Here is a 20,681-nt window from a genome sequence, read left to right as displayed (position 1 = left end):
GCATCTGTCTGCTGTGCATAGTCCCTATTACTGGCTTCTGTCTATTATGCAATAAAATATGTGATCACTTTAGCAAGCTCTCTTTTTGAGGAGCAAGAGTAGTAAAGAGAACCAGTCTTTTGAGTTAGTGTCCTTTTATTCTCAGTCCCTGTTGGGTTACTTTGGGCTGTGCTTTTTTCCGTCCCAGGAATCACTCAGCTGCCGTTTGGTCTTTGTGATGATGCAGTATTGTGTGGCTGCAAACTACTACTGGCTGCTGGTGGAAGGCATGTACCTGTACACACTGCTGGTACTTTCCGTCTTCTCTGAGCAGAGGATTTTCCGCCTCTATCTCTGCATTGGCTGGGGTGAGTTGATTTTTCCATTTGTCCTCCTGTGGCTGCACTGGCAGAGGGTGTAACAGGAGAACTTGTGTGTCCCTCCTAAATGCTGCCCAGTTCAAGTCCTGCACTCTTCATTCCCTTTTTGTTCCCAATCCCTTACCTTGTTTGGGCTGGAGGGGTGTGGTCATGGCACAGAGGTTGTGGGACATGGCAGAAACTCACCAAACCAGTGGCACACTGCTTTTCCTTCAGGACATTAGCTTCCCAGGACAGATTATGTGTGGGTGGTTCCAGCTGGATGTGGATTTTCTGGACTGTCCTGCTTCATCTCCTGAAAGTTTCCCATTGCATTTAAAGACATGTGAACTACTTGTAGTATAAAACAGCAAAGATGCTTTGCATCTGGGCGAGGACAACAGTAGAGAAATGGTGACAGCATGGGTGGGGGTGATGCAAAGGGACAAGGTGGTGTCAGGTTGGCTAAGTGGGCAGAGCAGGTCGGATAGGGATTGTCTGGGGAAAAAAGGGTCAGGGGTGCATGTGCCATGGGCATGTGTGTGCTTGGAGTCAAGGGTTGTGATGCCTTGAAATCAGCTGGTTGAGTAAGGGTCACCTTCTGTAGAAAGGGTAAAGCTTTGATTCTTTCACTGCATAGTTTACCTGAAAATACATTACAGTTTGGGATTAATCCTATTTTTAGAGCTATCTTGCATGTACTTTTATTGCATTCTCTCCCTCCCTCTTTCCTACCCCTCCCCTTTTGGTGGAATCACACCACTTTTGAAAAGATGAAAGTAAATCCAAGTAAATACTACAAGTGCTTTCACAGGTGCTAGTTTGAACATTTCAATTGCTTTGGCTCTCCTCCTCTCTATGGATTTCAATTGTGAATATTTTAGCAAATTAGTTCACTGGAAAAATGCATATAAATGGCATGTTATTGTGAATTACCCAATTCTACAAAAACTTTATATATAAGGAGAAAAGGTTTTCTGTCATTATTAGGAATAAATAAATGCAAATAATAGCTGCTTCCTTCAGGAGAGTTTTATTTGAAATTCTCCATCTTCCATATTCTTTCATGTCAGGCATGCAGCAAAAGCAGCACCTTTTTGTTTAACATTTGAACTATATGTTTTAATTAGACCCTCAATTTAATTTAAAAAAAGGGGGAGAGGGAACTATCCTGAAGCACTGACTGAGGTCATGAAAGGAAATGGAAAAGAAATTAAAACAAAATTATATCTAGTCAAATCCTAAGGGGATTGTGTTGACTTAAAAGAAAGGGTTAGGCTGCTTTTGGTTTGAATCACTTCTATTTAGAGTTTGTCTCCTGCAAATGCTGAAGGCAGAAAGAGATGATGTTATTTTGGTTTTGTTCTTTCTTTACAAAGGTGGTTTTGCTGTTTTATACTGAATTTCTGTGAGTTTGTGGAAATGAGCAGCAATGCAAGAACTTGGCACTATATACATGGGTTTCATCCAGGCTTTCTAGAAAAGCTCTATCTGTGCCATTCAATCGTTATCTGTACAGTTTCTTGCTCTTCCATATGTGTCTGCATGTGCAAACCTTGCCAATGATTCCCCACCTTCAAATGCAGAAGCATCTGCTATTTCAGTGCTCCCAAATAACAGTTTCATCTCTAACCAGTGGAAAGACACCAAATTTTTTTCTGTTCTTTCTGCTTCTTCTTTGTTGATTCCCTTTTATGGGTGCTCAAGTCCCACACTGGGTGACTTTCTGCTGTATGCAACGCTTAGAAGATTTTTATTTAATTTGATTTTTGAGCTGCATGATAACCTCAGTGTAATGCTGAGGCTTCAGAGAAAGAGACAGTAGGTTGCTGTTTGAACTGTTGTGCTGTTCTTTGAAATAGTTAATCAACTGTAAAAATAAAGCTGGAACAAGAAAAAATAAATATTTATTTGATTGCCAGAGCTAATTTGATACTCTGACCCTTTGTTCCATTCATGAATTGTCCTCCTACAGTATATCTTTTTAACTTTTTCATTTCTCATCATTTGATTAATATTTATGTATGAAAATTTCATGTTTGTATTGCTCAAAAACAATCATGTCACTTCATGTTGTTATTTCTTACAATTGTAACTGAAGATGGTGATTGCTCTCAGACATGCTGCAGTCTGCTCTCCTGGAGCCCAGGGTACTCAGCTTGATGTGCACCCTCCTCACTGCCCTAAGGTCCTTGAATTCCACCATTTCATGGTCACTGCAGCCAAGGCTGCCCTTGAGCTTCACGTTCCCCACTAGCTCCTCCTTGTAGGTGAGAGCAAGGTCCAGCATGGCACCTCTCCTCATTGGCTCCTCTGTCACTTGGAGAAGGGATTTATCAGCATGATCCAGGAAACTCCTGGATTGCTTATGCTCTGCTGTGCTGTCCCTCCAGCAGATATGGGAGTGGTTGAAGTCCCCCAGGGTTTGTGACTGTGAGGCTGCTGCTGTCTGTCTACAGAAGGGCTTCCTGGCCAGGCAGCCTACAGCAGACTCCCCTGTAATGTTACTTGTCCCTGTCCTCCCTTGGACCTCACCCATAAGCTCCTCGCCAGCTCCTCACCCATCCCCAGGTGGAACTCCATGCACTCCAGGTGCCATTGATGTGGTGACATCCCCTCCTGCGCTCTCCTGCCTGGCCTTCCTGAAGAGCCTGTGGCATTCTGTTCCAACACTCCAGTGAGGAGCCATCCCGCCATGTCTCTGTGATGCCAGTGAGATCATAGCCCTGCAGGTACTGGTACTGGCATCCTGCTGGTAGGAGTGGGATGGGTTAAAGATCCCATTCCCCAGTAACTTCAGTTTAAAGCCTCTTCCCAGGCTTGTCAAGCCTATTACTAAAGATGTTCTTTCCGTTCTCTGTCAGATTCAGCCCATAGTAGACCAGTTGTTCCAAGATATTCCAATTTTTGTTATATGATAATACCAGGTCAGTTCTAAAGTCAGTTATTAGACAGTAGTGCATTTATCAGTTCAAATGACTAATTAGTCTTTGCGGTTGAAGTATTTATAAAGGGAAAAGTCTGTCTTGCATTGTTGTAGTTTAAAAACATAGAAAAGTCATAAAATCTTGATAGACCTATGAAAACTAATGTAGTTTCAGAAATTGGGAGTAATTTATACTAACATCATGTATATTGACAGAATTCTATAAACCTTCCCTATTACTTGTGAGGTAACTGTATTCCTAATGACCACTTCATTGCTGAGGTTTCATGTAATACTAGGCTTTGAGATGGCAGTGTTAAATTTTTCTTATTTAATTTAATTTGGAATATGTCTTGCTTATGTCTTCTATTTCTTTGTCAAATCAGACTTCCATACATTTATGTCAACCTTAAGTTCCACATATCTTACTGCAAAAGCAATTCTATAGTCCATTTTCAATGCTGACGGAGGAAAAAGAAGGCAGAAACACTTTGCAGCATCAAAACCCCAAAATTTTAAGAGGCTAATGGAAGAGCAGGTAGGTGAGAGGTTTCCTTTACTCTGGGGGTCAGCACAACAGCAGCTACAACAGCTGTTGATTCACATAGTCATTTGCACTTGCAGAAAAGAAAATCTGTTGCTATGCTCTGCTGGTACCTGGTGCTTCCTTGAGAAATTCTTGTCCATGGATCTCACTTTCTAGAGAGAAGGAAAAACATTTACAAGAGAGTGGTAAAAAAAACCCCAACCTAAGTACAGAGATAAAGATTATTACTTTTTTTGTTTTGTTTCTGAGTATGTGCAGACTGGTCTGAATCAGTGTCCAGGACACCAACCCAGTGTTCATTGGGTCTGAGCCCAAGGCAGGAGTTGCTGAGCCTGATGTTGACTTTCAGCTGTCAATACTGTACTGAGTAGTTTCTGGAGAAGAGTAGTTTATACTGTAAAGCTGCTGTATCAGCAGGTTTTAGTGGAAAAGGGACCTGTTCACATTTAAGAGTAGAGAAGAGGGAAGAATTGGAAACAACAGAAACATCCCACTGTGACTCTGAGCGACGTCCAGACAGGAGACCATTTTCAGCACTAAAGGCCAAGAAGAAAATGTTAATAAACAGCTAAATATTCTCTGAGCTTCTGTGGTAATTTTACACCCAGTTGCACTTGCAGCAGGAAAATCACCATAAAAAATAAATAATCTGCTTCCTTCCAAGCCTTGGCAATCCAGACTTGCTCCAAGGAAGAATACTTTGAGGAATGAAGCTATTAAAAGCAGGAAGCCTGGCTGGGGCATCAAAATCTACATCCCAATTGCAAGGAATATATGACTGGAACAGAGCCAGTAAGAGACCTTCCTTCAGAAGCCCAGTATGAACTCACTGTAGCAACAGGATGCATTCATTGCACTGACCACTTCTTTTCTATTTCCAAATGAAAACTCTGCTTCAGTTAGGGATGTAAGAATAGATTTTGTGTCCAGACTTATCTTGGTAAGAAATGCAAGGAATTCCTCTTAATCCTCTTCACTCTCTGTTTTCTAAATTAAACTTTTTCATGTTTTTCCTTTTTTAGGAAGAAAAAAAAAATTAATCTTCTCAGGTCATCAGTGCTTTTACTCTTTTTACATGTAGTCATATTTTTTTGTAATTTCTTTCAGTTCCTCATGGCATCATTCTTGCATTCCTTCATCAATCAAATCAGAGCATCTTGGATGCTTTGTGAGAGAAAGAATAATGGACTTGTTCTAACAGCAGTAGTGTCCTTCTGGTTTATGTGCCTGATTTTCTCAGAGGTTGAACTTACCACACATGGAAACAAGGGATGTCAGGTTATGGCTAAAATACTGAAAACAGCCCTAAAATGCTGTATTCAGAATATGTCCGTCTTTAAGGGTTTCAGCAGGATGGCAGTGCTCTGGTCCTTCAGAGACAAATCTACTTCAGGAAGAATCTCTAGTCAGCACGTGAGGATGAGGGGAGCCTCCTTGCTCCTCATATGTCTTTTCTGAAATTGCCTCCATGTAAGGTGAGGTACAACACAAAGCTACAAATACGGTGTGTGTGTGTGTGTAAGAACGGAAACTTGCTTGCACGTGGAGGTAAGGGAGAGATGATGGCATGGAATAGCACCACCTGGTGACACCTCTCTTGGTAAGGGGAAACGGGGGTTTCTGAACAAACCCGAGCTTTTCTGTTCTGTTACCAAAATATCTCAGACCTATTAAATGAAAAGAGTGATTTTTGCATGCTGCTGTCAGGACATGGAAACTTCCACTAGCAGCCGCAGGAATTTCTTTCCCTTCTAATAAGGATAGTGGAGCATTCTAAAAATGTCAACCTGTGCAGATTTTTCTCAACATTTTCTCTTTACCTACTCCATCCTTTTGACATTCTGAAAAATGACTGTTTTTCCAACTTTTTTTTGTTTGTTTTTTTTTTTTTTTTTTTTTACTATGCAGGCACCTGTCCTGGTGTAGAATATATAAGCTAGAGTGAAACGAAATAGGTTGTGCTGCTTATTTATGCAGTGGGATGTTGACATGATGATTTGGCAGTTGCATTACTTTCTCATCATCCATAATATATATTATTATTGCAGCCTATAATTCAGATGCCCAGTCACTTGAAGTTGAACTTTATTAGCTGAGCTGTCAGCAGGCTTATTTTCTAGTACACTTGACAGATTTCATAATCACCATGTAGTGTACAAAGATTTTGGGTCAGGTATCAACCTGCAAGAATTAAGGTCGCAGAGTTTATCATGATCAGGCTGTTGCAGTTTCTGGCATCTTCAGCTGTGATGCAGTATAGAAGAAAAAGTAGACATTACCATTTCCAGAATTTAGAGACTTTTCTCTGGGCAGTTAATCTCAGAGAAGATCCATCTCAGAGCTTTCTGTATGGCGAAAAAGCAAAACCAGAAAGATTTCAGCCAACACCTTAAATAAATGCCTACTGAAAATGAGTGCAGTTTTTTCCATGGGTGTCTGATATATTTTGAATAGCAGCAGCAGGAGAAGGATGTGTGAGACTGAAACGCGAATGCCTCAAGTGTTGTTGGAAGCCCAGGAGTGGAATACACCACTGATGCTGTTAGTGGAACGTAGTCATCTGTGGTGTTTATTCAGTGAGTTGTATTTGGTTTACTTCCACTGCCTGCTCAAACCAGACAGAATTCTCTTGACTGTAACCAGAATAATACATGGGTTTTTTGCCAGTTAATGCAGGCTAACTGGATACTGGATACCAAGACTGTTAATTAGTCTTGGGAGAGTCTCAGTTATCCTTGCAAACTGCAGCTATTGCAGAGATGCTTCAGATTTGCTCTTTTGCTGTGATGGAATGACTTCTACAGGCTTGAAGTGAATTAGGGAATGTTCTTGGGACAGTCTCCTCCTTAGATCTTCACTAGGGCTTTGGAAAACTGCATGTGTTCCCATCTGCTGAGACGGTGTCCCAGACAGTTTCCAGAGCAATCCATTTCTCAGGACAAGGCTTTGTGAATTTGGTGGGTGTCAGGTAGTATCCATACAGTAAGTTTTGAAAATCACAGCAACTGGTAAGTCTTGGTGTCTCAGACTAAAATGTGCATTGCCAGCATGAAAAATAGTGTGACTGATGGTGCTGCAATACCAAGACACCAGTGGTGTGCATCACAAGTGGGAGTGAGCAGAGAATGTTGAACAAGTTGCTTTATACTTGCTGCCTCTTAATTTGTATAATATTTGCATGGCTGATGCAATTCTATTATATCAACCTCCTTCTAGTTAGGCTCTTTTGAAATACAATATTAATAATAGCTTCTCAATGCAAATGTCAAGTGATTTGATTAAACATGGAGAGATTTCTGATATATCCAGAAGACTGAGATACCCATCATTATTGTTATCACTTATGTATCAAATTATATATCCGCTGACATAGAGCCTTTGTGCTCTCGGTGTTTTGAGTCTTATCCTGTAGGTTTCATATTAAGATGTCTTAATGCCCAACAAAGTCAAGAAAGGAGTCATTCAAACTATAATTGTTTTCTGTGAATCAAAATCTCATTTGGTTTGGAAGTGATGTACAGTGAGCCTGTTTTTAATCTCTTTATACAACTATCAAGGCAGCAGCATAGAGTTTTTGGTAACTTTGCTCCCAAAGTACTGTGTATTCTCAATATCAAGTAAATCCATGGAACACAGTAGCTATTTGCCCAGATAATCTCTACTCAATTCATTATCTTTGCTATTATTCTAATTATTGGTATTTTTTTCCGTACTGCTCTTTGTTCTCTCTTTTTGTTTCTTTAAATAACTGATTAAGGAGAATATTATTATTCTGTGTCTGTAGTATTTAGCTGTTCTGATAGCAGAGAAATTCTACAGTACAACAAAAGTGAAGGTTTTTTACTGATAATACCCAATAAATATGCTGCTTGAGGCATTCAGACTGTGGGGGATGACCAATTTCCCATGAATGACTTCTGCTGCCATGAACTGTGGATTTGCCCTGTGCAGAACTTGCTGCTGCAGCCTGATGTTCTTATGGTACCTGACTTCATTGGTTCCTAAGAATAAAGTAACAAAGTGTGCTAAATGTTGCTCTTTCAATACAATGCACATGCACCATCAGGCACTGTGCAAGGAGGAATTAGACCATCTTGATCTATCCTGAAGCAGAAATTCCTCATCCTGCATTCTGAGTCACAACCTGCTTTCCTTCCTTGTGTGCATTTTTATTATTCTCTGTACTGAGTATTGGTTGGTAGGTGCACTTTAAAATTATTTTTAATGACCTAGGCTCTTCATAAATAAAAGAAGTTCATTAGAGAGCCTTTGATACTGTAAAGCAGGTAATGAGTGCCAGCCTCCTTGGCTTGTCTCTGCCCTTTCCACCCCGGATGAGCTGACGGGGTGTAGCCCATGCGCGGTCAGGTAAGGGCAGGGCCAGGCCTTTTCTCACTGCCGGCTTCCTCTGCTGTCTTTGCTGCAGCCACTCAAATCCACGCCAGTACCCCAGCAGAACTGGGGCTCAGCTGTGGGGAGGACACTTGCTGGGTGTGCCCACCTTCCCTCTGCCACAGGGAACATGTGGGGCTGGCCGTGCTCCAGCCTCGACACCAGCAGGCAGCCTGAACTTGGTCCTGCTTGAATACAGTGACCCACAAACAGAAATTTAAACACAAAGGTTTTGGTCAGAGCACACTGCACCCTTCTCTAGCATGACTACAATGGCTAGTAGAGCTTCCAAAAATTTTAATTCCCTTGGCCTGTTTGTGAAAATGTCCATGGAAGAAGTGGTGAATGCCTGTTATGGGGCACCTATGTTAATTTTTTGTGCCTGTTGAGAGCTAGGTGGGAGCCCACTGTTCATGGCAATCTGTATTGGACAGGAGCTGCAACCCTGACACCAGTTAATTATGTTGCTCATCATTATGGGGGGGAGGCAGAGGGAATTGTCCTCTCTGCTTTTCCTAGTCTCAATGTCAGCCTTGTCTCCTCTCTTTTCAGGTGTGCCAATGCTGTTTGTTATCCTCTGGGGAACTGTCAAGTACCTTTATGAAGATGAGGGGTTGGTTTAGTTCTGATTTTTATGGCTCTCATTTGTGCTGTATGTGTGCACCAGCAGGTCACTGTTTGCTTTCTGTTCAGCGTGGTTTGCTTTGGCAATGTGCTGAAACCTCACATAATTGCTTCTGTTTTGTCTGAAGGTCTTGCATAACATTTCCGAAAGGAGAATATGTTTTTTTCTGATCAGAATTTTCTGCATGTCTGAATAAATCTATTCTTTTTCAGGTCAAGGAAAGGTATGTTTTGTTTTTCTGTACATACAGTATCAACAATAGCAGTCATCCTACCCAACCAGGACCACTCCTGATGCTGTGCCTTTGGCAGTAGCCTTTACAGTTGTTTGGAAGAAGACAGCAACCTCCCACAGTATTCTGCCTGCAATTTGTAGAGATTAGCCTATGCCTAGCAGCAAAGTGATTGCCTTTTCTTGTTTAAGCTCCCATTATTTAGGTTTTCCTAAGATAAAGGCACATTCTCTGTCTGCTTACGTTAGTCTTGCTGAAGTCAACTATGTCACACGCAAGACTGCTGTAAAACACAAAATACTTTTTGTGAATTTTTACCATGATGGCTGTTCTGGAAAAAAATACCTCCGTATATGCTTTATAAATAGCTATTTTACAAATAGCACTTAGCTTGTTGGTGTTTTGTTTGTTTTAAGCAAGGAAAGTGGCTTCTTCTTTTTCGAGATAGTAACTGCCTAGAAATGTTTGGGTAGTTTACTTTGTGAAAAGAAATAAATCTGTGCTCTTTCATTTTTATTTTAATTTTTTTTATTTAATGGGTTTTCCTCTTACTTAGTTTCCAAACTACTCAGCCAACACTTTTGTAGAGGATCCTTTTCTCTTTTTTTTTTTTCCCTTAATTCTCAGATGCAAGTATTGGAGAGTTGCTGCAATGTGAAAATTCAGTTTAGTCAGAGCCGCCCCCAAACTCTTTTCTGGTGTTTCTGATTATTAAGAACCAGAATTTTTTTGTGTGTTTTTTGGGGGGTTTTTTGGGGGTTTTTTTGGGTTTTTTGTTGACTTTTTTTTGTGTGTTCCTCATTGTTCTGAGCCAGTTCAGTCAAATCTGCCTTTTCTGGCTTAAGCAATGCTAGGATTTTTTGACTTTCCTTTTCAATGTTGACGTGATAATATTCTGTAGCAAGATTGTGGCTGCACTGATGTACCACAAGTTTTGTTGAAATTATCACAATAGGTGTGGAGACCACGCAGCCTCTGAACAGGTGATTTTCCATGGGCATATCTTCCCATTGATGTAGAAAATGTATTCAAAGTGCTTATGCTGAGCCTCCCACATTATGTGGTGCTCAGAGCTGATTTATATTTTCTATTAAGGAAAACTGTCACTCACTGCCTTCAGCAGAGCTTAAAAGGGGCAATTTTGCACATTATTGAATTTTCTAAATCTTGTCTAAATATTTGTAAAATACAGCAATAAATAACTACGTGCACCAGCTGCTCTGAAAGGCAAGATTTCTGTGCCTTAGGCAGGCATTTGCTGGAGTAGCCAGGGATATCTTTCATGCTGTTTGCCATAGCTCTGTCACCATGCAGTGGGCTGTAAATTTCATTTGTGATTTAACTACTTCCCTGGCTATGAAGAATAACTGGAAATAAATATGGTCAGGGCTAGGAATCTGAGGCAGTGCTGTGAATGTAGCCATTTGAGTAAAGGACTGAAGCCTTCAGGACTTGGTTGGTTGCACACTGGCTTCTTCTTTCTTTACATGTGCAAGCATAAACTCCTATATAACACAACTGGTGTTTTTAAAAGTGAGCTATTCAAAAATATTTTGTCTAGATTGCAAATACAATTAAAGGCAACCCGTTGTTCGTAGTTATTAGACTGTGCCTAAAAAGCTGATACTCACACAGTTTTGCTTCTGTCTGCAATTAAGTATGGGAGCAAAACTGTCAGCCTTCAATAATTTTTTTTTCCATTCACCTGTAGTAATTCAAGGTAAAAAATCAGTGGTTTCACTTCTAGAAGGAGAATACTGGATTGGTAAGCAAAGGCAGAAACATCCCACTAGCATTTTTTTCACTGGACAAATTCTCCATTCATGGGTCTGAGGCTATTAGTTGCCAAGCATCTTCTGAGAGGTGCTGAGCAAACTGTAGGGATAGATCCCATGCACAGTAGATATTGGTGTATTTTTCAGTGTAGCAATCACAGAAGGCACAGATGGGCAAGAAATCATGTAGAGATCTACCAGTTTTATTTTCTGGATGTTTCAATAGCCATGACACCTTAATTGACCTGTAATGGGTTTTTTATTGCACATATTTGTATAAATTTAAAGGTAGCTAAAATTGGTGTGTGCCACAGGAAGCAAATTAACTCAGAAAGGTAGCAGAGTTAATGTAAAGAATTGTTTCTCAGCCTCTGTTATTATAAACAATTTTTTTAATTACCTCTGCATCTACTGCAGCTAGTGAGAAAATTAGAACTCCACTTCCAGCTATGCCTGTTATCTCATCAGTCTTGAGGTGTTCAAATAAAATTAATTTCAAAGGCTCTATGAAGCTGGCTCCCACTCACGTGTACCAATTAAGAAGTTCTGTAACTGGGATTCTGGCTGCACACAGTCTGCACACCTTTTTTGTCCAATACCTAAAATGCAATTGAATTGGAGGCTGTAGAGATGTTGGTGGCAATAATAGCTTTTTGTCCACATTAAACTGAAGGAAAAACAATATCCCGAGCCCTTCACAGGCTTGCAGTCCCCACAAGAGAATGTGGAGTTGCCACAGCCAAGCTGCTGTGCTTTCCTTTCTAGTAAGAGAGCACCTGTGGGTGTGTGCTTGTAGCATGGATCCCTCCCAGGTGCTGCAAGGTTTGCTCTTTTCTCTTAGACTGTCCCACTACAAGGCTGGGGAGGGTTTCAGCTACACCAAAGCTGAACTTTCATAGGTCTGTTGAGAAGCCTTAGGGAAAATTGTGCATATGTATGTTTTGGCAGAATGGATTTGGAGATAAAGAGAAACCTTTTTTTGGGAAGGAATCTATGTTTTATGTAGTGCTGTTTCCTAGTTCATTTCCCAGCCTGTGTAGCTCAGAAACCTGCTGGCTTTACTGGTGTCTGTTGCTTCTGAGTAATGCTGAGCAGGAGGCTGACAAAGCTATTTCACAGAAATATTAGGAATGCTGTCACTGCAACAACAAGCAAAGTGGCACATGAGCACTGCCCTAACACCTGGGCCATCCTACACAGACATGGCCTGTCAAGCAGTGGTGGTGGCTGGCTGTGGCCAGAGGAAAGGAACCAGATGTACAAGCCCTCTGTTTAAGGTCACTTCAGATCAGTGATCCCAAACTGGCTGCCGTGACTTTTCTTGTCATTTTTCACCCATATTGCTCAAGGTGACAGGAGTTTTGAAAGCTAAAATGAGACTCATGCAGTAAATGAAATATTATATTGCTGCAGCATGCTACTTACTTGGCAGAGGGCTCAGGTCAGCAAAAGTTATGAATAGTTGCTTCCACTTTTGATTTTACTTGTTTATAATTTTTAAAACTCCCAGTGGGCCTGAAACCTTGTGCAAATGCACTGAAGGAGCTCGAGTTTGTAGCTGCAATTGCTTTCCCATGGCTGAAATTAGTAACTCCTTTTTTGAAAATAAGGACAGATAAAATAGATGACTGATCTCAATATTGTTATGACAGTAATGATGGTAAGTAATGGGATAAAAACTAACAAGCAATTAAATAAGATGATCTGACATTGGAGACTGAAGAATAATAAAAAATAGTGCAGGACAAGAAAGCTAAGAATGACAGCGGAAAGATCAGACTCAAACAGATTTCCCCCCGCTTCTTCTTTCAGCCAAATGACAAATTTGACCTTGATTTTAATGGAGTAAGTCTTCACAATTAATGGATGATAATTCATAGCAAATTGTGGAGGAGAGCTAGCCATTAGTGGGCAAGAAAGGCTGGTGAGTAGTATCCAGTTGGATTATGATAGCTGCAATAGTACAAAACATTCAGTGTTTCTCAGAAGCAGCTGCATCTGTTTCCATGTCAGCATGATGTGCTTTCCTGGTATCTAGTCCTTAATATTGTTTTCCATCTGCATTGCTGGAACAGAATGAAAGGCAAGAGATTTTAGTAATGTACTGAAACTTTTCAATCTCCTTTTTGTCCTCCTATTAGTTGCTGGACCAGAAACTACAACATGAATTACTGGCTGATCATCAGACTGCCCATTCTCATTGCCATCGGGGTGAGTCTGAGACGGGTGCTGTGAGATGGCAGATTTCCCTGAGAAGAGCACAGTATGGTACAAAAGATGCACTTGTGGCCATTGTGCATGTCCAAAGGCTAATAACCTTTGAGGCTATTGACATTTTCATTCAGAAATGTGATTTTATGAAGCCAAGTTGGTTTCTGTCACTTAAATTCTAGACTAGCATTTTGTTTCTTTAATTTGGCCACAAGCTGTTATGTTGTAGTGGCAGGACATGATAACAGAACAGCAGTCCCATTAACTCCCCTATGAGCAGGAGGTATGGTTCAGGGAGACCAAAGATACTATTTCAGCTACTGGGTTATAAAAGAGCTGCAAAATGTGTGGCATTGTGTAGAAATGTTCTGCAGGCACAGTACTGCAACATTCTGTCAGGCTCACCTCCAGACAAGGCAAATGGGCCAACCCTCACATTTATTTTGTCTCACTCCCCAGAGAGTAACTGGGGTCCCCTGCTTTGTGTAATGAAGTGCCTGTGTTTTGAAGGGTGGCTTGATGCAGTCACATTTAGACCACAATTCCTTAGGAAGGAGTTGAGTTCTGTGTCAAATTCTGCAGCTGCTTCATAGCAGGATGCACAGAGAGCTACACATGCATACACAAACCAGCCTTTTTGAGTACTTATGCACATGGGTTTATTGATGGTGATATAAATTCTTCTTCCATTTCTCCAGGTGAATTTCCTGATCTTCATCAGAGTTATATGCATCATCATCTCCAAACTGCAGGCTAATTTGATGTGCAAAACTGACATAAAATGCAGGTATGTCTAAGGTGGTCTGATGCTTTTCGTGCTCATCAGAATAGAAGCAGACAAGGACATATGTGAAAGGAGTGAGTTGACAAAGGTGGTTAAAGACCACAGCCCTTGAGTAATGCACAGGTATGGTGTCATTGGTACCACATTGGTACCACTGTCCATGCATCAACTGCTTGGACAGTCAGTCCACAAAAAAGTCTCAGGGAAACCAGGGCAGGTATTTCACCTGTGCTATAAACAGAAGGCTAGATGTCTGTCACTTTACAGTCTTCCATTATACTGGATGAATATTAAGTAAGCATTTCTTTTTAAAATACCTGCAGCAAATGCAAGTACTGAATGTTAAGAGTCCTTGAAATCACCCAGAGGAGGGCAGCAAAGCTGGTGTAAGGGCTGGAATGAATGTCCTGTGAGGAGTGGCTGAGGACTTCTGACTTACCTAGTTGGGAGCAAAGGGCTCTGAGGGATGACCTCGTTCCCTTCTACAGCCCTCTGAGAGAGTCCAAGTAGAGAGGGAGTTGCTGGGCTCTCTTCTCCAGGGTATCCAGTGTGGGAATGGTTCACAGCTGCACCAAGAGAGGTTCAGATTGGACATTGGGAAACATTTCTTTACTGAGAGGATGGTCAAACCTTTACTGAGAGGGTGGAACAGGCTTCCTAGAGAGGTGGTCAGTGCCCCAAGCCTGTCAGTGCTTAAGAGGCATTTAGACAGTGCCCTTAAGAATGTGTTTTAAGTTTTGAACAGGTGGTTGTCATAGGTCTCTCCCAGCTGAAATATCCTATTTTATTATAATTTGAACATAAAAATATGAGTTGATAGAAATAAAAGCTTTCACTTCAAGTAAGACAAGATGGGATCATTTTGAGTTTTGCTCCTTATTCTTCTTGCCAGTTGTTATTGGGAAAACTTTGAATCTTGAATGTATGAGATGTTTCAAGAGAAATGTCGAGGCTACCACAGATATATTGAGTTTTTGGTTAGTAGTCTATCCCTGTCTGTATTCTTCCTGTTACTTAATCCCCTTGCTAAGATTCATGGTTGCATCCTTCATTTCTCCATCTTGACTTTTATATTGCAGTCTGAAAAACAATGTAAGAATACCAAGTTAGCTCTTGAAGTGTGGAGCTACATGCTGTGGTAGCTGGACTGCTGCTGTCACTGGACATAGCTATTTTACATTGGGTATTTCAATACAGCAGTCTCTAAACAAGACACAGCATATGTTTTGGTATGATGATTTGATTTCTTATCAGTGTAGAGTTGCGGTGTATATTACCTACTTTCTTTTCCTCACATGAAATTTTGGAAATTCTAATGTCTTGAGAACTCAATGCAAGGATGAGGACTTGTCTGAGCTGGAGGCTTTGATTCCAAGCCCACTTGTACAGAAAATGGAGTATTTTCAGAGGGTCACAGTGAAAGGATAAGGGCAAAGGTCACAAGTTATAGCAAGAGAAATTCACCTTGCATGTCAGGTGAAAAGAAATTCACAGTCAGAGTGGTCGCTGAAAGAGAGGCCCAGAGGGGCTTTGGAGGACCTTGGAGATACTCAAAACTTGGCTGGACACAGCCTTGAGTAACTCACTGTGGAGTTGGGCTAGAGACTTCCAGAGGTGCCTTCCAACCTGAATGGTTACATGATTCAGAATAGCAGCCAATAGCCCTCAGGCACACAAGAGCTACAAAGGTCTGACAGCCCTGTTAACTGAGTGATTTTGCGTCTATTGACTTGTCTCAAGACAGGTTTTTGTGAGATGTTGGTGAGTTTTGTGGCCCAGGAAGCTCCCACATGATCCCCAGGCAACTCTCTACTATCCTGTTGGGTGGATGGCATGTATGTCCATCAAAAGAGACTTAAGGATCATTCTTGTGAATTTTTTCCTGTGTTTGTGTATCTGGAACTCTCTCACAGGTGAAGAATCATTTATTTCAGATTAGTTTGTCTTTCAGACTTTGCTAGCTGTGTCTTTGAACTTGCCATCACTCATTTTAAGACAGTTTGATTGCTTTGACAGAGTGTTCTGCAGTTACAGATAGTTACAATGTTTAGAAGATTTAACACACCACAGAAGTGGGAAGGAATACCAAGTACGCCCCCCCACCTTTGCCAAGATATTTTTAAAATATTCCAGTTAGTGATAGATTATGTCTTTCATATTATCAAGAACATGGTTCTTTCCCAGTTACAGGTGGAGAAAAGAATAGAGAGGAAAGACACCACAGGTACAAGAAAGCACATGGCTTCTTACTGAGTTTGGAAGATTTTCCAAGTAAAATACAGCCAGTAGCTGGATACAGAGCTTTGATGTCACCAATAAATGGTCTGCAGTGAAGTGGTAGGGGAGGTTAAAACTTGTAGGATCTTACTAAGGTTATTTTGAGGAGGTTTTTATACTGCAGCCTCTGGAAGAGGACCTGCATCACAAAGTGGTGCAGTGACTTAAGAAAGTTGAAACTGTGTCAGAAACAGAATGCAGAAAGGGTGACTCCCAGTGACCATTTGGATCAACAATGGTCTATTCAGTGCACTGATGGATTTTTAATTTCTTTGTGATCTTAGGTTGGCCAAGTCTACGCTGACTCTGATCCCACTGCTGGGGACCCATGAGGTCATCTTTGCCTTTATTACTGATGAGCATGCCAGAGGGATGCTGCGCTTCGTGAAGCTTTTTACTGAGCTCTCCTTTGCTTCGTTCCAGGTAGCACTTACAGTGTGCCCATGGGCATAAAATATTTTTTAACTGCTATTTGAGGACCTGCTTTCTCTTTCATTCATTGCACGCTTACGTTCCTTATATTTCTCAGTTTAACACTGGATGTTATAGGATTATGACAGTGGAAGGGAAAGTGTAAGGACCAATTTTTAACAGCCAACTTTACTACAATAAGCTGGTATTCCTGTCCACATATTGATATTTACTTCCTATGGTTCACCTCAGGGCAATAACAAAATTGTCTGTGATTTCCTGTAACTGTACAGTGGCATTGCTGAAAGCACATTTTGTGCTTTTTCCAGTGTTTCTGATACTCCTTGGAAAATCTGTGCTGGGAGAAGTAGTTGTCTCCAGCTGTAACTGCATGTGAGGAGGGCATGGGCTTATTGTGATTTTTATTTAACTGTTGCCTTAGGTAAAGCCATTTCAAATGAGTATCCTTGTGTAAGGAAATCATTATTCTGTTTTCCTGTACACTCATTCAGTCCCTGTTTATCAAGCACAGAGGTCTATTTAAGGCCACTGTCTATTTACTCACTTATGAAGTGTTTAAGACTTGAAACCTTTGCTTTGTAAGGAAGAAGGGGAAAGAAATCACTAGACAAAAATAACAGATTGAAGAACACAACAACTCCTTTTTCCTAAGATCATGTCTTTGAGGTACAGTTTGGTCAAACCTCTGCTCTGCCATCAGAGTTGACAGGGACCAGGATTCTCCACCTTTCGGTCTTATCAGAGACATGTCAGTGTGGAGCCTCTAGCCCTTTGCAACTGAGTTTGGCCAAGTGAGGAAACTGCTCTGCTCACTGTTCTGGTTTTTGTTGATTTCAGGGGCTGATGGTTGCAATTCTTTACTGTTTCATCAATAATGAGGTAAGAGAGATACTCTTTTCTTCCAATTTGCCTTATCAGCATACACTATAGGAAAAGGAAATTGAAAATGGTCTTGAACTGCTAAATTGTCCCTGTTCAGGAATTTATTTTTTTTTTACAGAACCTTCCCCGCACAGCTCTGTGGGATAACTCATCAGACAAATGTGTTTGGAAGGAATTCAGGCAGGATAATTTACAGCCACTATTTGTAGATATGGAATCTGCGAAACAGTCTTTTTTACAGTTGTGTAGTTTGCACTGGTGGATTCTTTAATTAAGAATTACAGCTGCTCTTAATGTGTTTTATTTTATTTGCTTGTTTTGCTTTTACTTGTTTTTTATTTGCTTGTTTTTGTGAATGTGGGAGTGGAGCCCATTTTATTCTATGAACTCAGCTCAGTTTGCTGGTGAAGTTGGCAAATCCTCGTGGCTATTCCTGTACAGTTTGGTTTCATTTGGTTTCCCTGTGGCCCAGCTGCTTGAATGCAACATCCCTTTCTCATTAAAGCTGAACTTCAGCGAGTGGTTAACTCACAGACCCAGAAGAAGTGTACCTTTGGCTTTGAGTTAATTGATTGCAAGTATCATCTTCTGTGGCTTCTGCGGAATCCCAGCCCTGTAGTGGGAAAGGGTATTGTTCTGTTTCAGTATTGCAGGAATCTCTCGTGTTACCTTCTAAGTGATAATTATTCATTCATTCAGCAGCTAGGTTTGTAAGGGAAGCAAACACTACTCATTTAGTCACTACATTATTAAATTAAATGCACATCAATATGCTTAACACAATAAATCTACTTTTAACTACGACATTCAAGATCACTTATTGAGAGACAGGCCTCATCAAGGAATTGGAATCAGTAGAAAAATGTGCTACTTCTATCATTATGGCCAGGCTGGAGTCAACAGGAAAGCAGCAGGCATCCTGAATTAAGCCTTGCAGGAGTCCGCTCACTTTTGTAGGTTGTGGGTAAGATTTTATTGAAGTGAATCTATTAATTGTACTGCTTACCAAAATCAGAGGTGAGTAGCAGCAGGCTTCACTGTTGGGAATGAATGTCATTTGCTGCGTGTCATGAATTAGAGAATATTTGTTTCAAATTCCTGGTATGGCTTTACAGGTGTACTTCAATCCTGAGATGCAGCACCGTCTGCTGGTGGATCATGTGTTTCTTTTGGTTCACCTTGGCGTTTGCTCACACATCCCTTGCGCAGCTGCAGCCAGGCCTCTGATGTGTAATGCTCAATAACTTCCTTCACATGAAATAACAGCAAAGTTACATCATAACCCAGACTTTATTACAAGTCCTCAAACAGGCACCCTTGTTTCATTTGAGGGAGCTTACTGTGTAATTGCTTACCTGTGTTTCTAAGAAATGTTCCAAATCTCTTGTTACTATAATTCTCTTGACTTTGTAATGCAGTTCATAAAATCTAAATACGATGAGTTCAGCTTCACTGACAGTCTAGGATGAATTATTTTGCTTGTTCCAATTCTTGTTCAAAGAGTAGGATTTTGTGAAGCCTGGTCATCAGTGTGCATAAAAAAAAAATCTTTACAAAGAGTTTGGTTGAGTAAAGTCTGTTCTAAACTAGATGAGAATTCTTTTCTGAAGCTAAATGAGAAACTGTCTTCTGACACACTGTATGTGTCCAAAGACTATCCTTGTTTTCAATGTGGTCTACATTTTATTTCTATCTGTGACTCATTGACTACTTTTTCTTTAACCATACAGAATGAAAGTTCTTTGCAAGTCCTTGTGCACAGATCAGTAGTAGAAATGAAGCTAGAAGGGATATTAATGTCCTTTTCTAATATCTACTTCTGAAAAAAATTATAATTTGCTCATATTTCAGTCTTATTTTGCCTGAAAGATTCTGGATTTTGTCTGAACTTGCTCTGAAGCCAGCAGTAGGGTCTCATGAGATTGCCCATTACCACCACTGTTCTTTGCAAAATGAGCTAGGCTTAATATGACCAGTTTTTCTGCTGTTAGTGCTGCTTTCTATGAGAAATACTTTCAACCACACAGATATTGCCGTTTTCCACCACTTAGTTGAAGGTGGTTCAGATTTCATTCTCTATAGCCTTGGTTCTCCTTTTTGCCTTCTTGTCACAATGGAAGTACAATTCAGTCTCTTCTACTTTAAAGAATCTGTCCTGGTGCCAGGACTTCTGAGTTCTTGAAATACTGGCCAATCCTCCCTTTTGCTTTTAATTTCTTTTCATTCTCTATACAGACTATTAATTAAACTCTTCCATCAGCTCAGTTTTGTCGCATTTAAGACCTACTTTCCTTTCACTATCACTTGCTGAGATTTTTATGCCAAAATGTAGGGCTTTTTTATAATTAGATTCCAGATTCATTGTTACACTGTCAACTTCCTTCGCCATTAGCTGCATAAAGCTCAATCAAGAGCTCTCTGTGAGAGATCTTCTCAGCTTTAACCTCCATGGCCATCATTTTCAAGTTGTCCTCCCTCTTTTCTTTTTCTTCTAAAATACCCTACATAAAAATTTTTCTTCTCCTTTCTCACATGACGTGGTTTAACCTCAGCAACCAAACACCGCACAGCCACTCGCTCACTCCAGTTTGGTGGGATGGGGAAGAGAATTGAAGGAATAACAGTGAGAAAACTCTTAGGTCAAGATAAAGACAACTGAATAGGTAAAGCAAAGCAAAATGTGGAATTAATTTACTACTTCCCACTGGCAGGCAGGTGTCCTCCCAACTTCTTGCACACCTCCAGCCTGCCTGCTGTCAGGGTGGGATGAGAAGCTGAAAAGGCCTTGGCACTGTGCAAGCCCTGCTCAGCAATAACAAAAGCATATTACCAACTCTGTTTCCAGCACAAATACAAAACACAGCCCCATACCAGCTGCTGTGAAGAAAATTAGCTCTACCCCAGCCAAAGTCAGCACATCATGGAAGCTTCGTTCTTGGTATCATTTTCCTGTATAGCTTATTTCTATAAGAAATATATAAATATTTCTTATTTCTTTATCATATCAACACAGGGAAGTTAGTGGGATAAGTATTTTGCTGAAAGATCTGTAGATCTACTTTGGTGCTCAGGAACTGCCTCTGCAAAATAAATCTTAACCAATTCTCTTGCTTATACATTCAAAGCCATTTAGGCAAAAACTCAATTCCTACAGCAGACAACATACAGCAGACCTGCTCCCTACCCTCTTCCTAACCCTGGAGAGAAAACTGACATTATGCTAGTAATATCTGTTGCTAAGATAGACCCATTACTACAGT

At 40.7% G+C, this 20,681-nt stretch overlaps 1 protein-coding gene and 1 long non-coding RNA gene across 3 annotated transcripts in view; both read left to right on the top strand.

Annotated features, from left to right (window-relative positions):
- Positions 1-20,681, top strand: part of GLP1R (glucagon like peptide 1 receptor) — an 83,825-nt gene that overhangs the window by 57,952 nt on the left and 5,192 nt on the right. For both annotated transcript variants that reach the window (XM_064414555.1, XM_064414553.1), the window contains 6 exons: positions 188-347; positions 8,756-8,816; positions 12,977-13,046; positions 13,745-13,833; positions 16,392-16,530; positions 17,377-17,418. In XM_064414555.1, the coding sequence (XP_064270625.1) occupies positions 188-347; positions 8,756-8,816; positions 12,977-13,046; positions 13,745-13,833; positions 16,392-16,530; positions 17,377-17,418 (561 nt within the window). The remainder of the gene's footprint in view (positions 1-187; positions 348-8,755; positions 8,817-12,976; positions 13,047-13,744; positions 13,834-16,391; positions 16,531-17,376; positions 17,419-20,681) is intronic.
- LOC135297237 (uncharacterized) lies at positions 3,108-4,666 on the top strand. Its single transcript, XR_010359278.1, has 3 exons — positions 3,108-3,265; positions 3,651-3,802; positions 3,889-4,666. It is a non-coding gene; the product is annotated as an uncharacterized LOC135297237 (long non-coding RNA).

Source organism: Passer domesticus, chromosome 3 (assembly GCF_036417665.1).
Source record: "Passer domesticus isolate bPasDom1 chromosome 3, bPasDom1.hap1, whole genome shotgun sequence".
Taxonomy (NCBI): Eukaryota; Metazoa; Chordata; class Aves; order Passeriformes; family Passeridae; genus Passer; species Passer domesticus.
The sequence above is the reverse complement of the archived record's forward strand: the minus strand, read 5'-3'. Positions and strand labels throughout refer to the sequence as shown.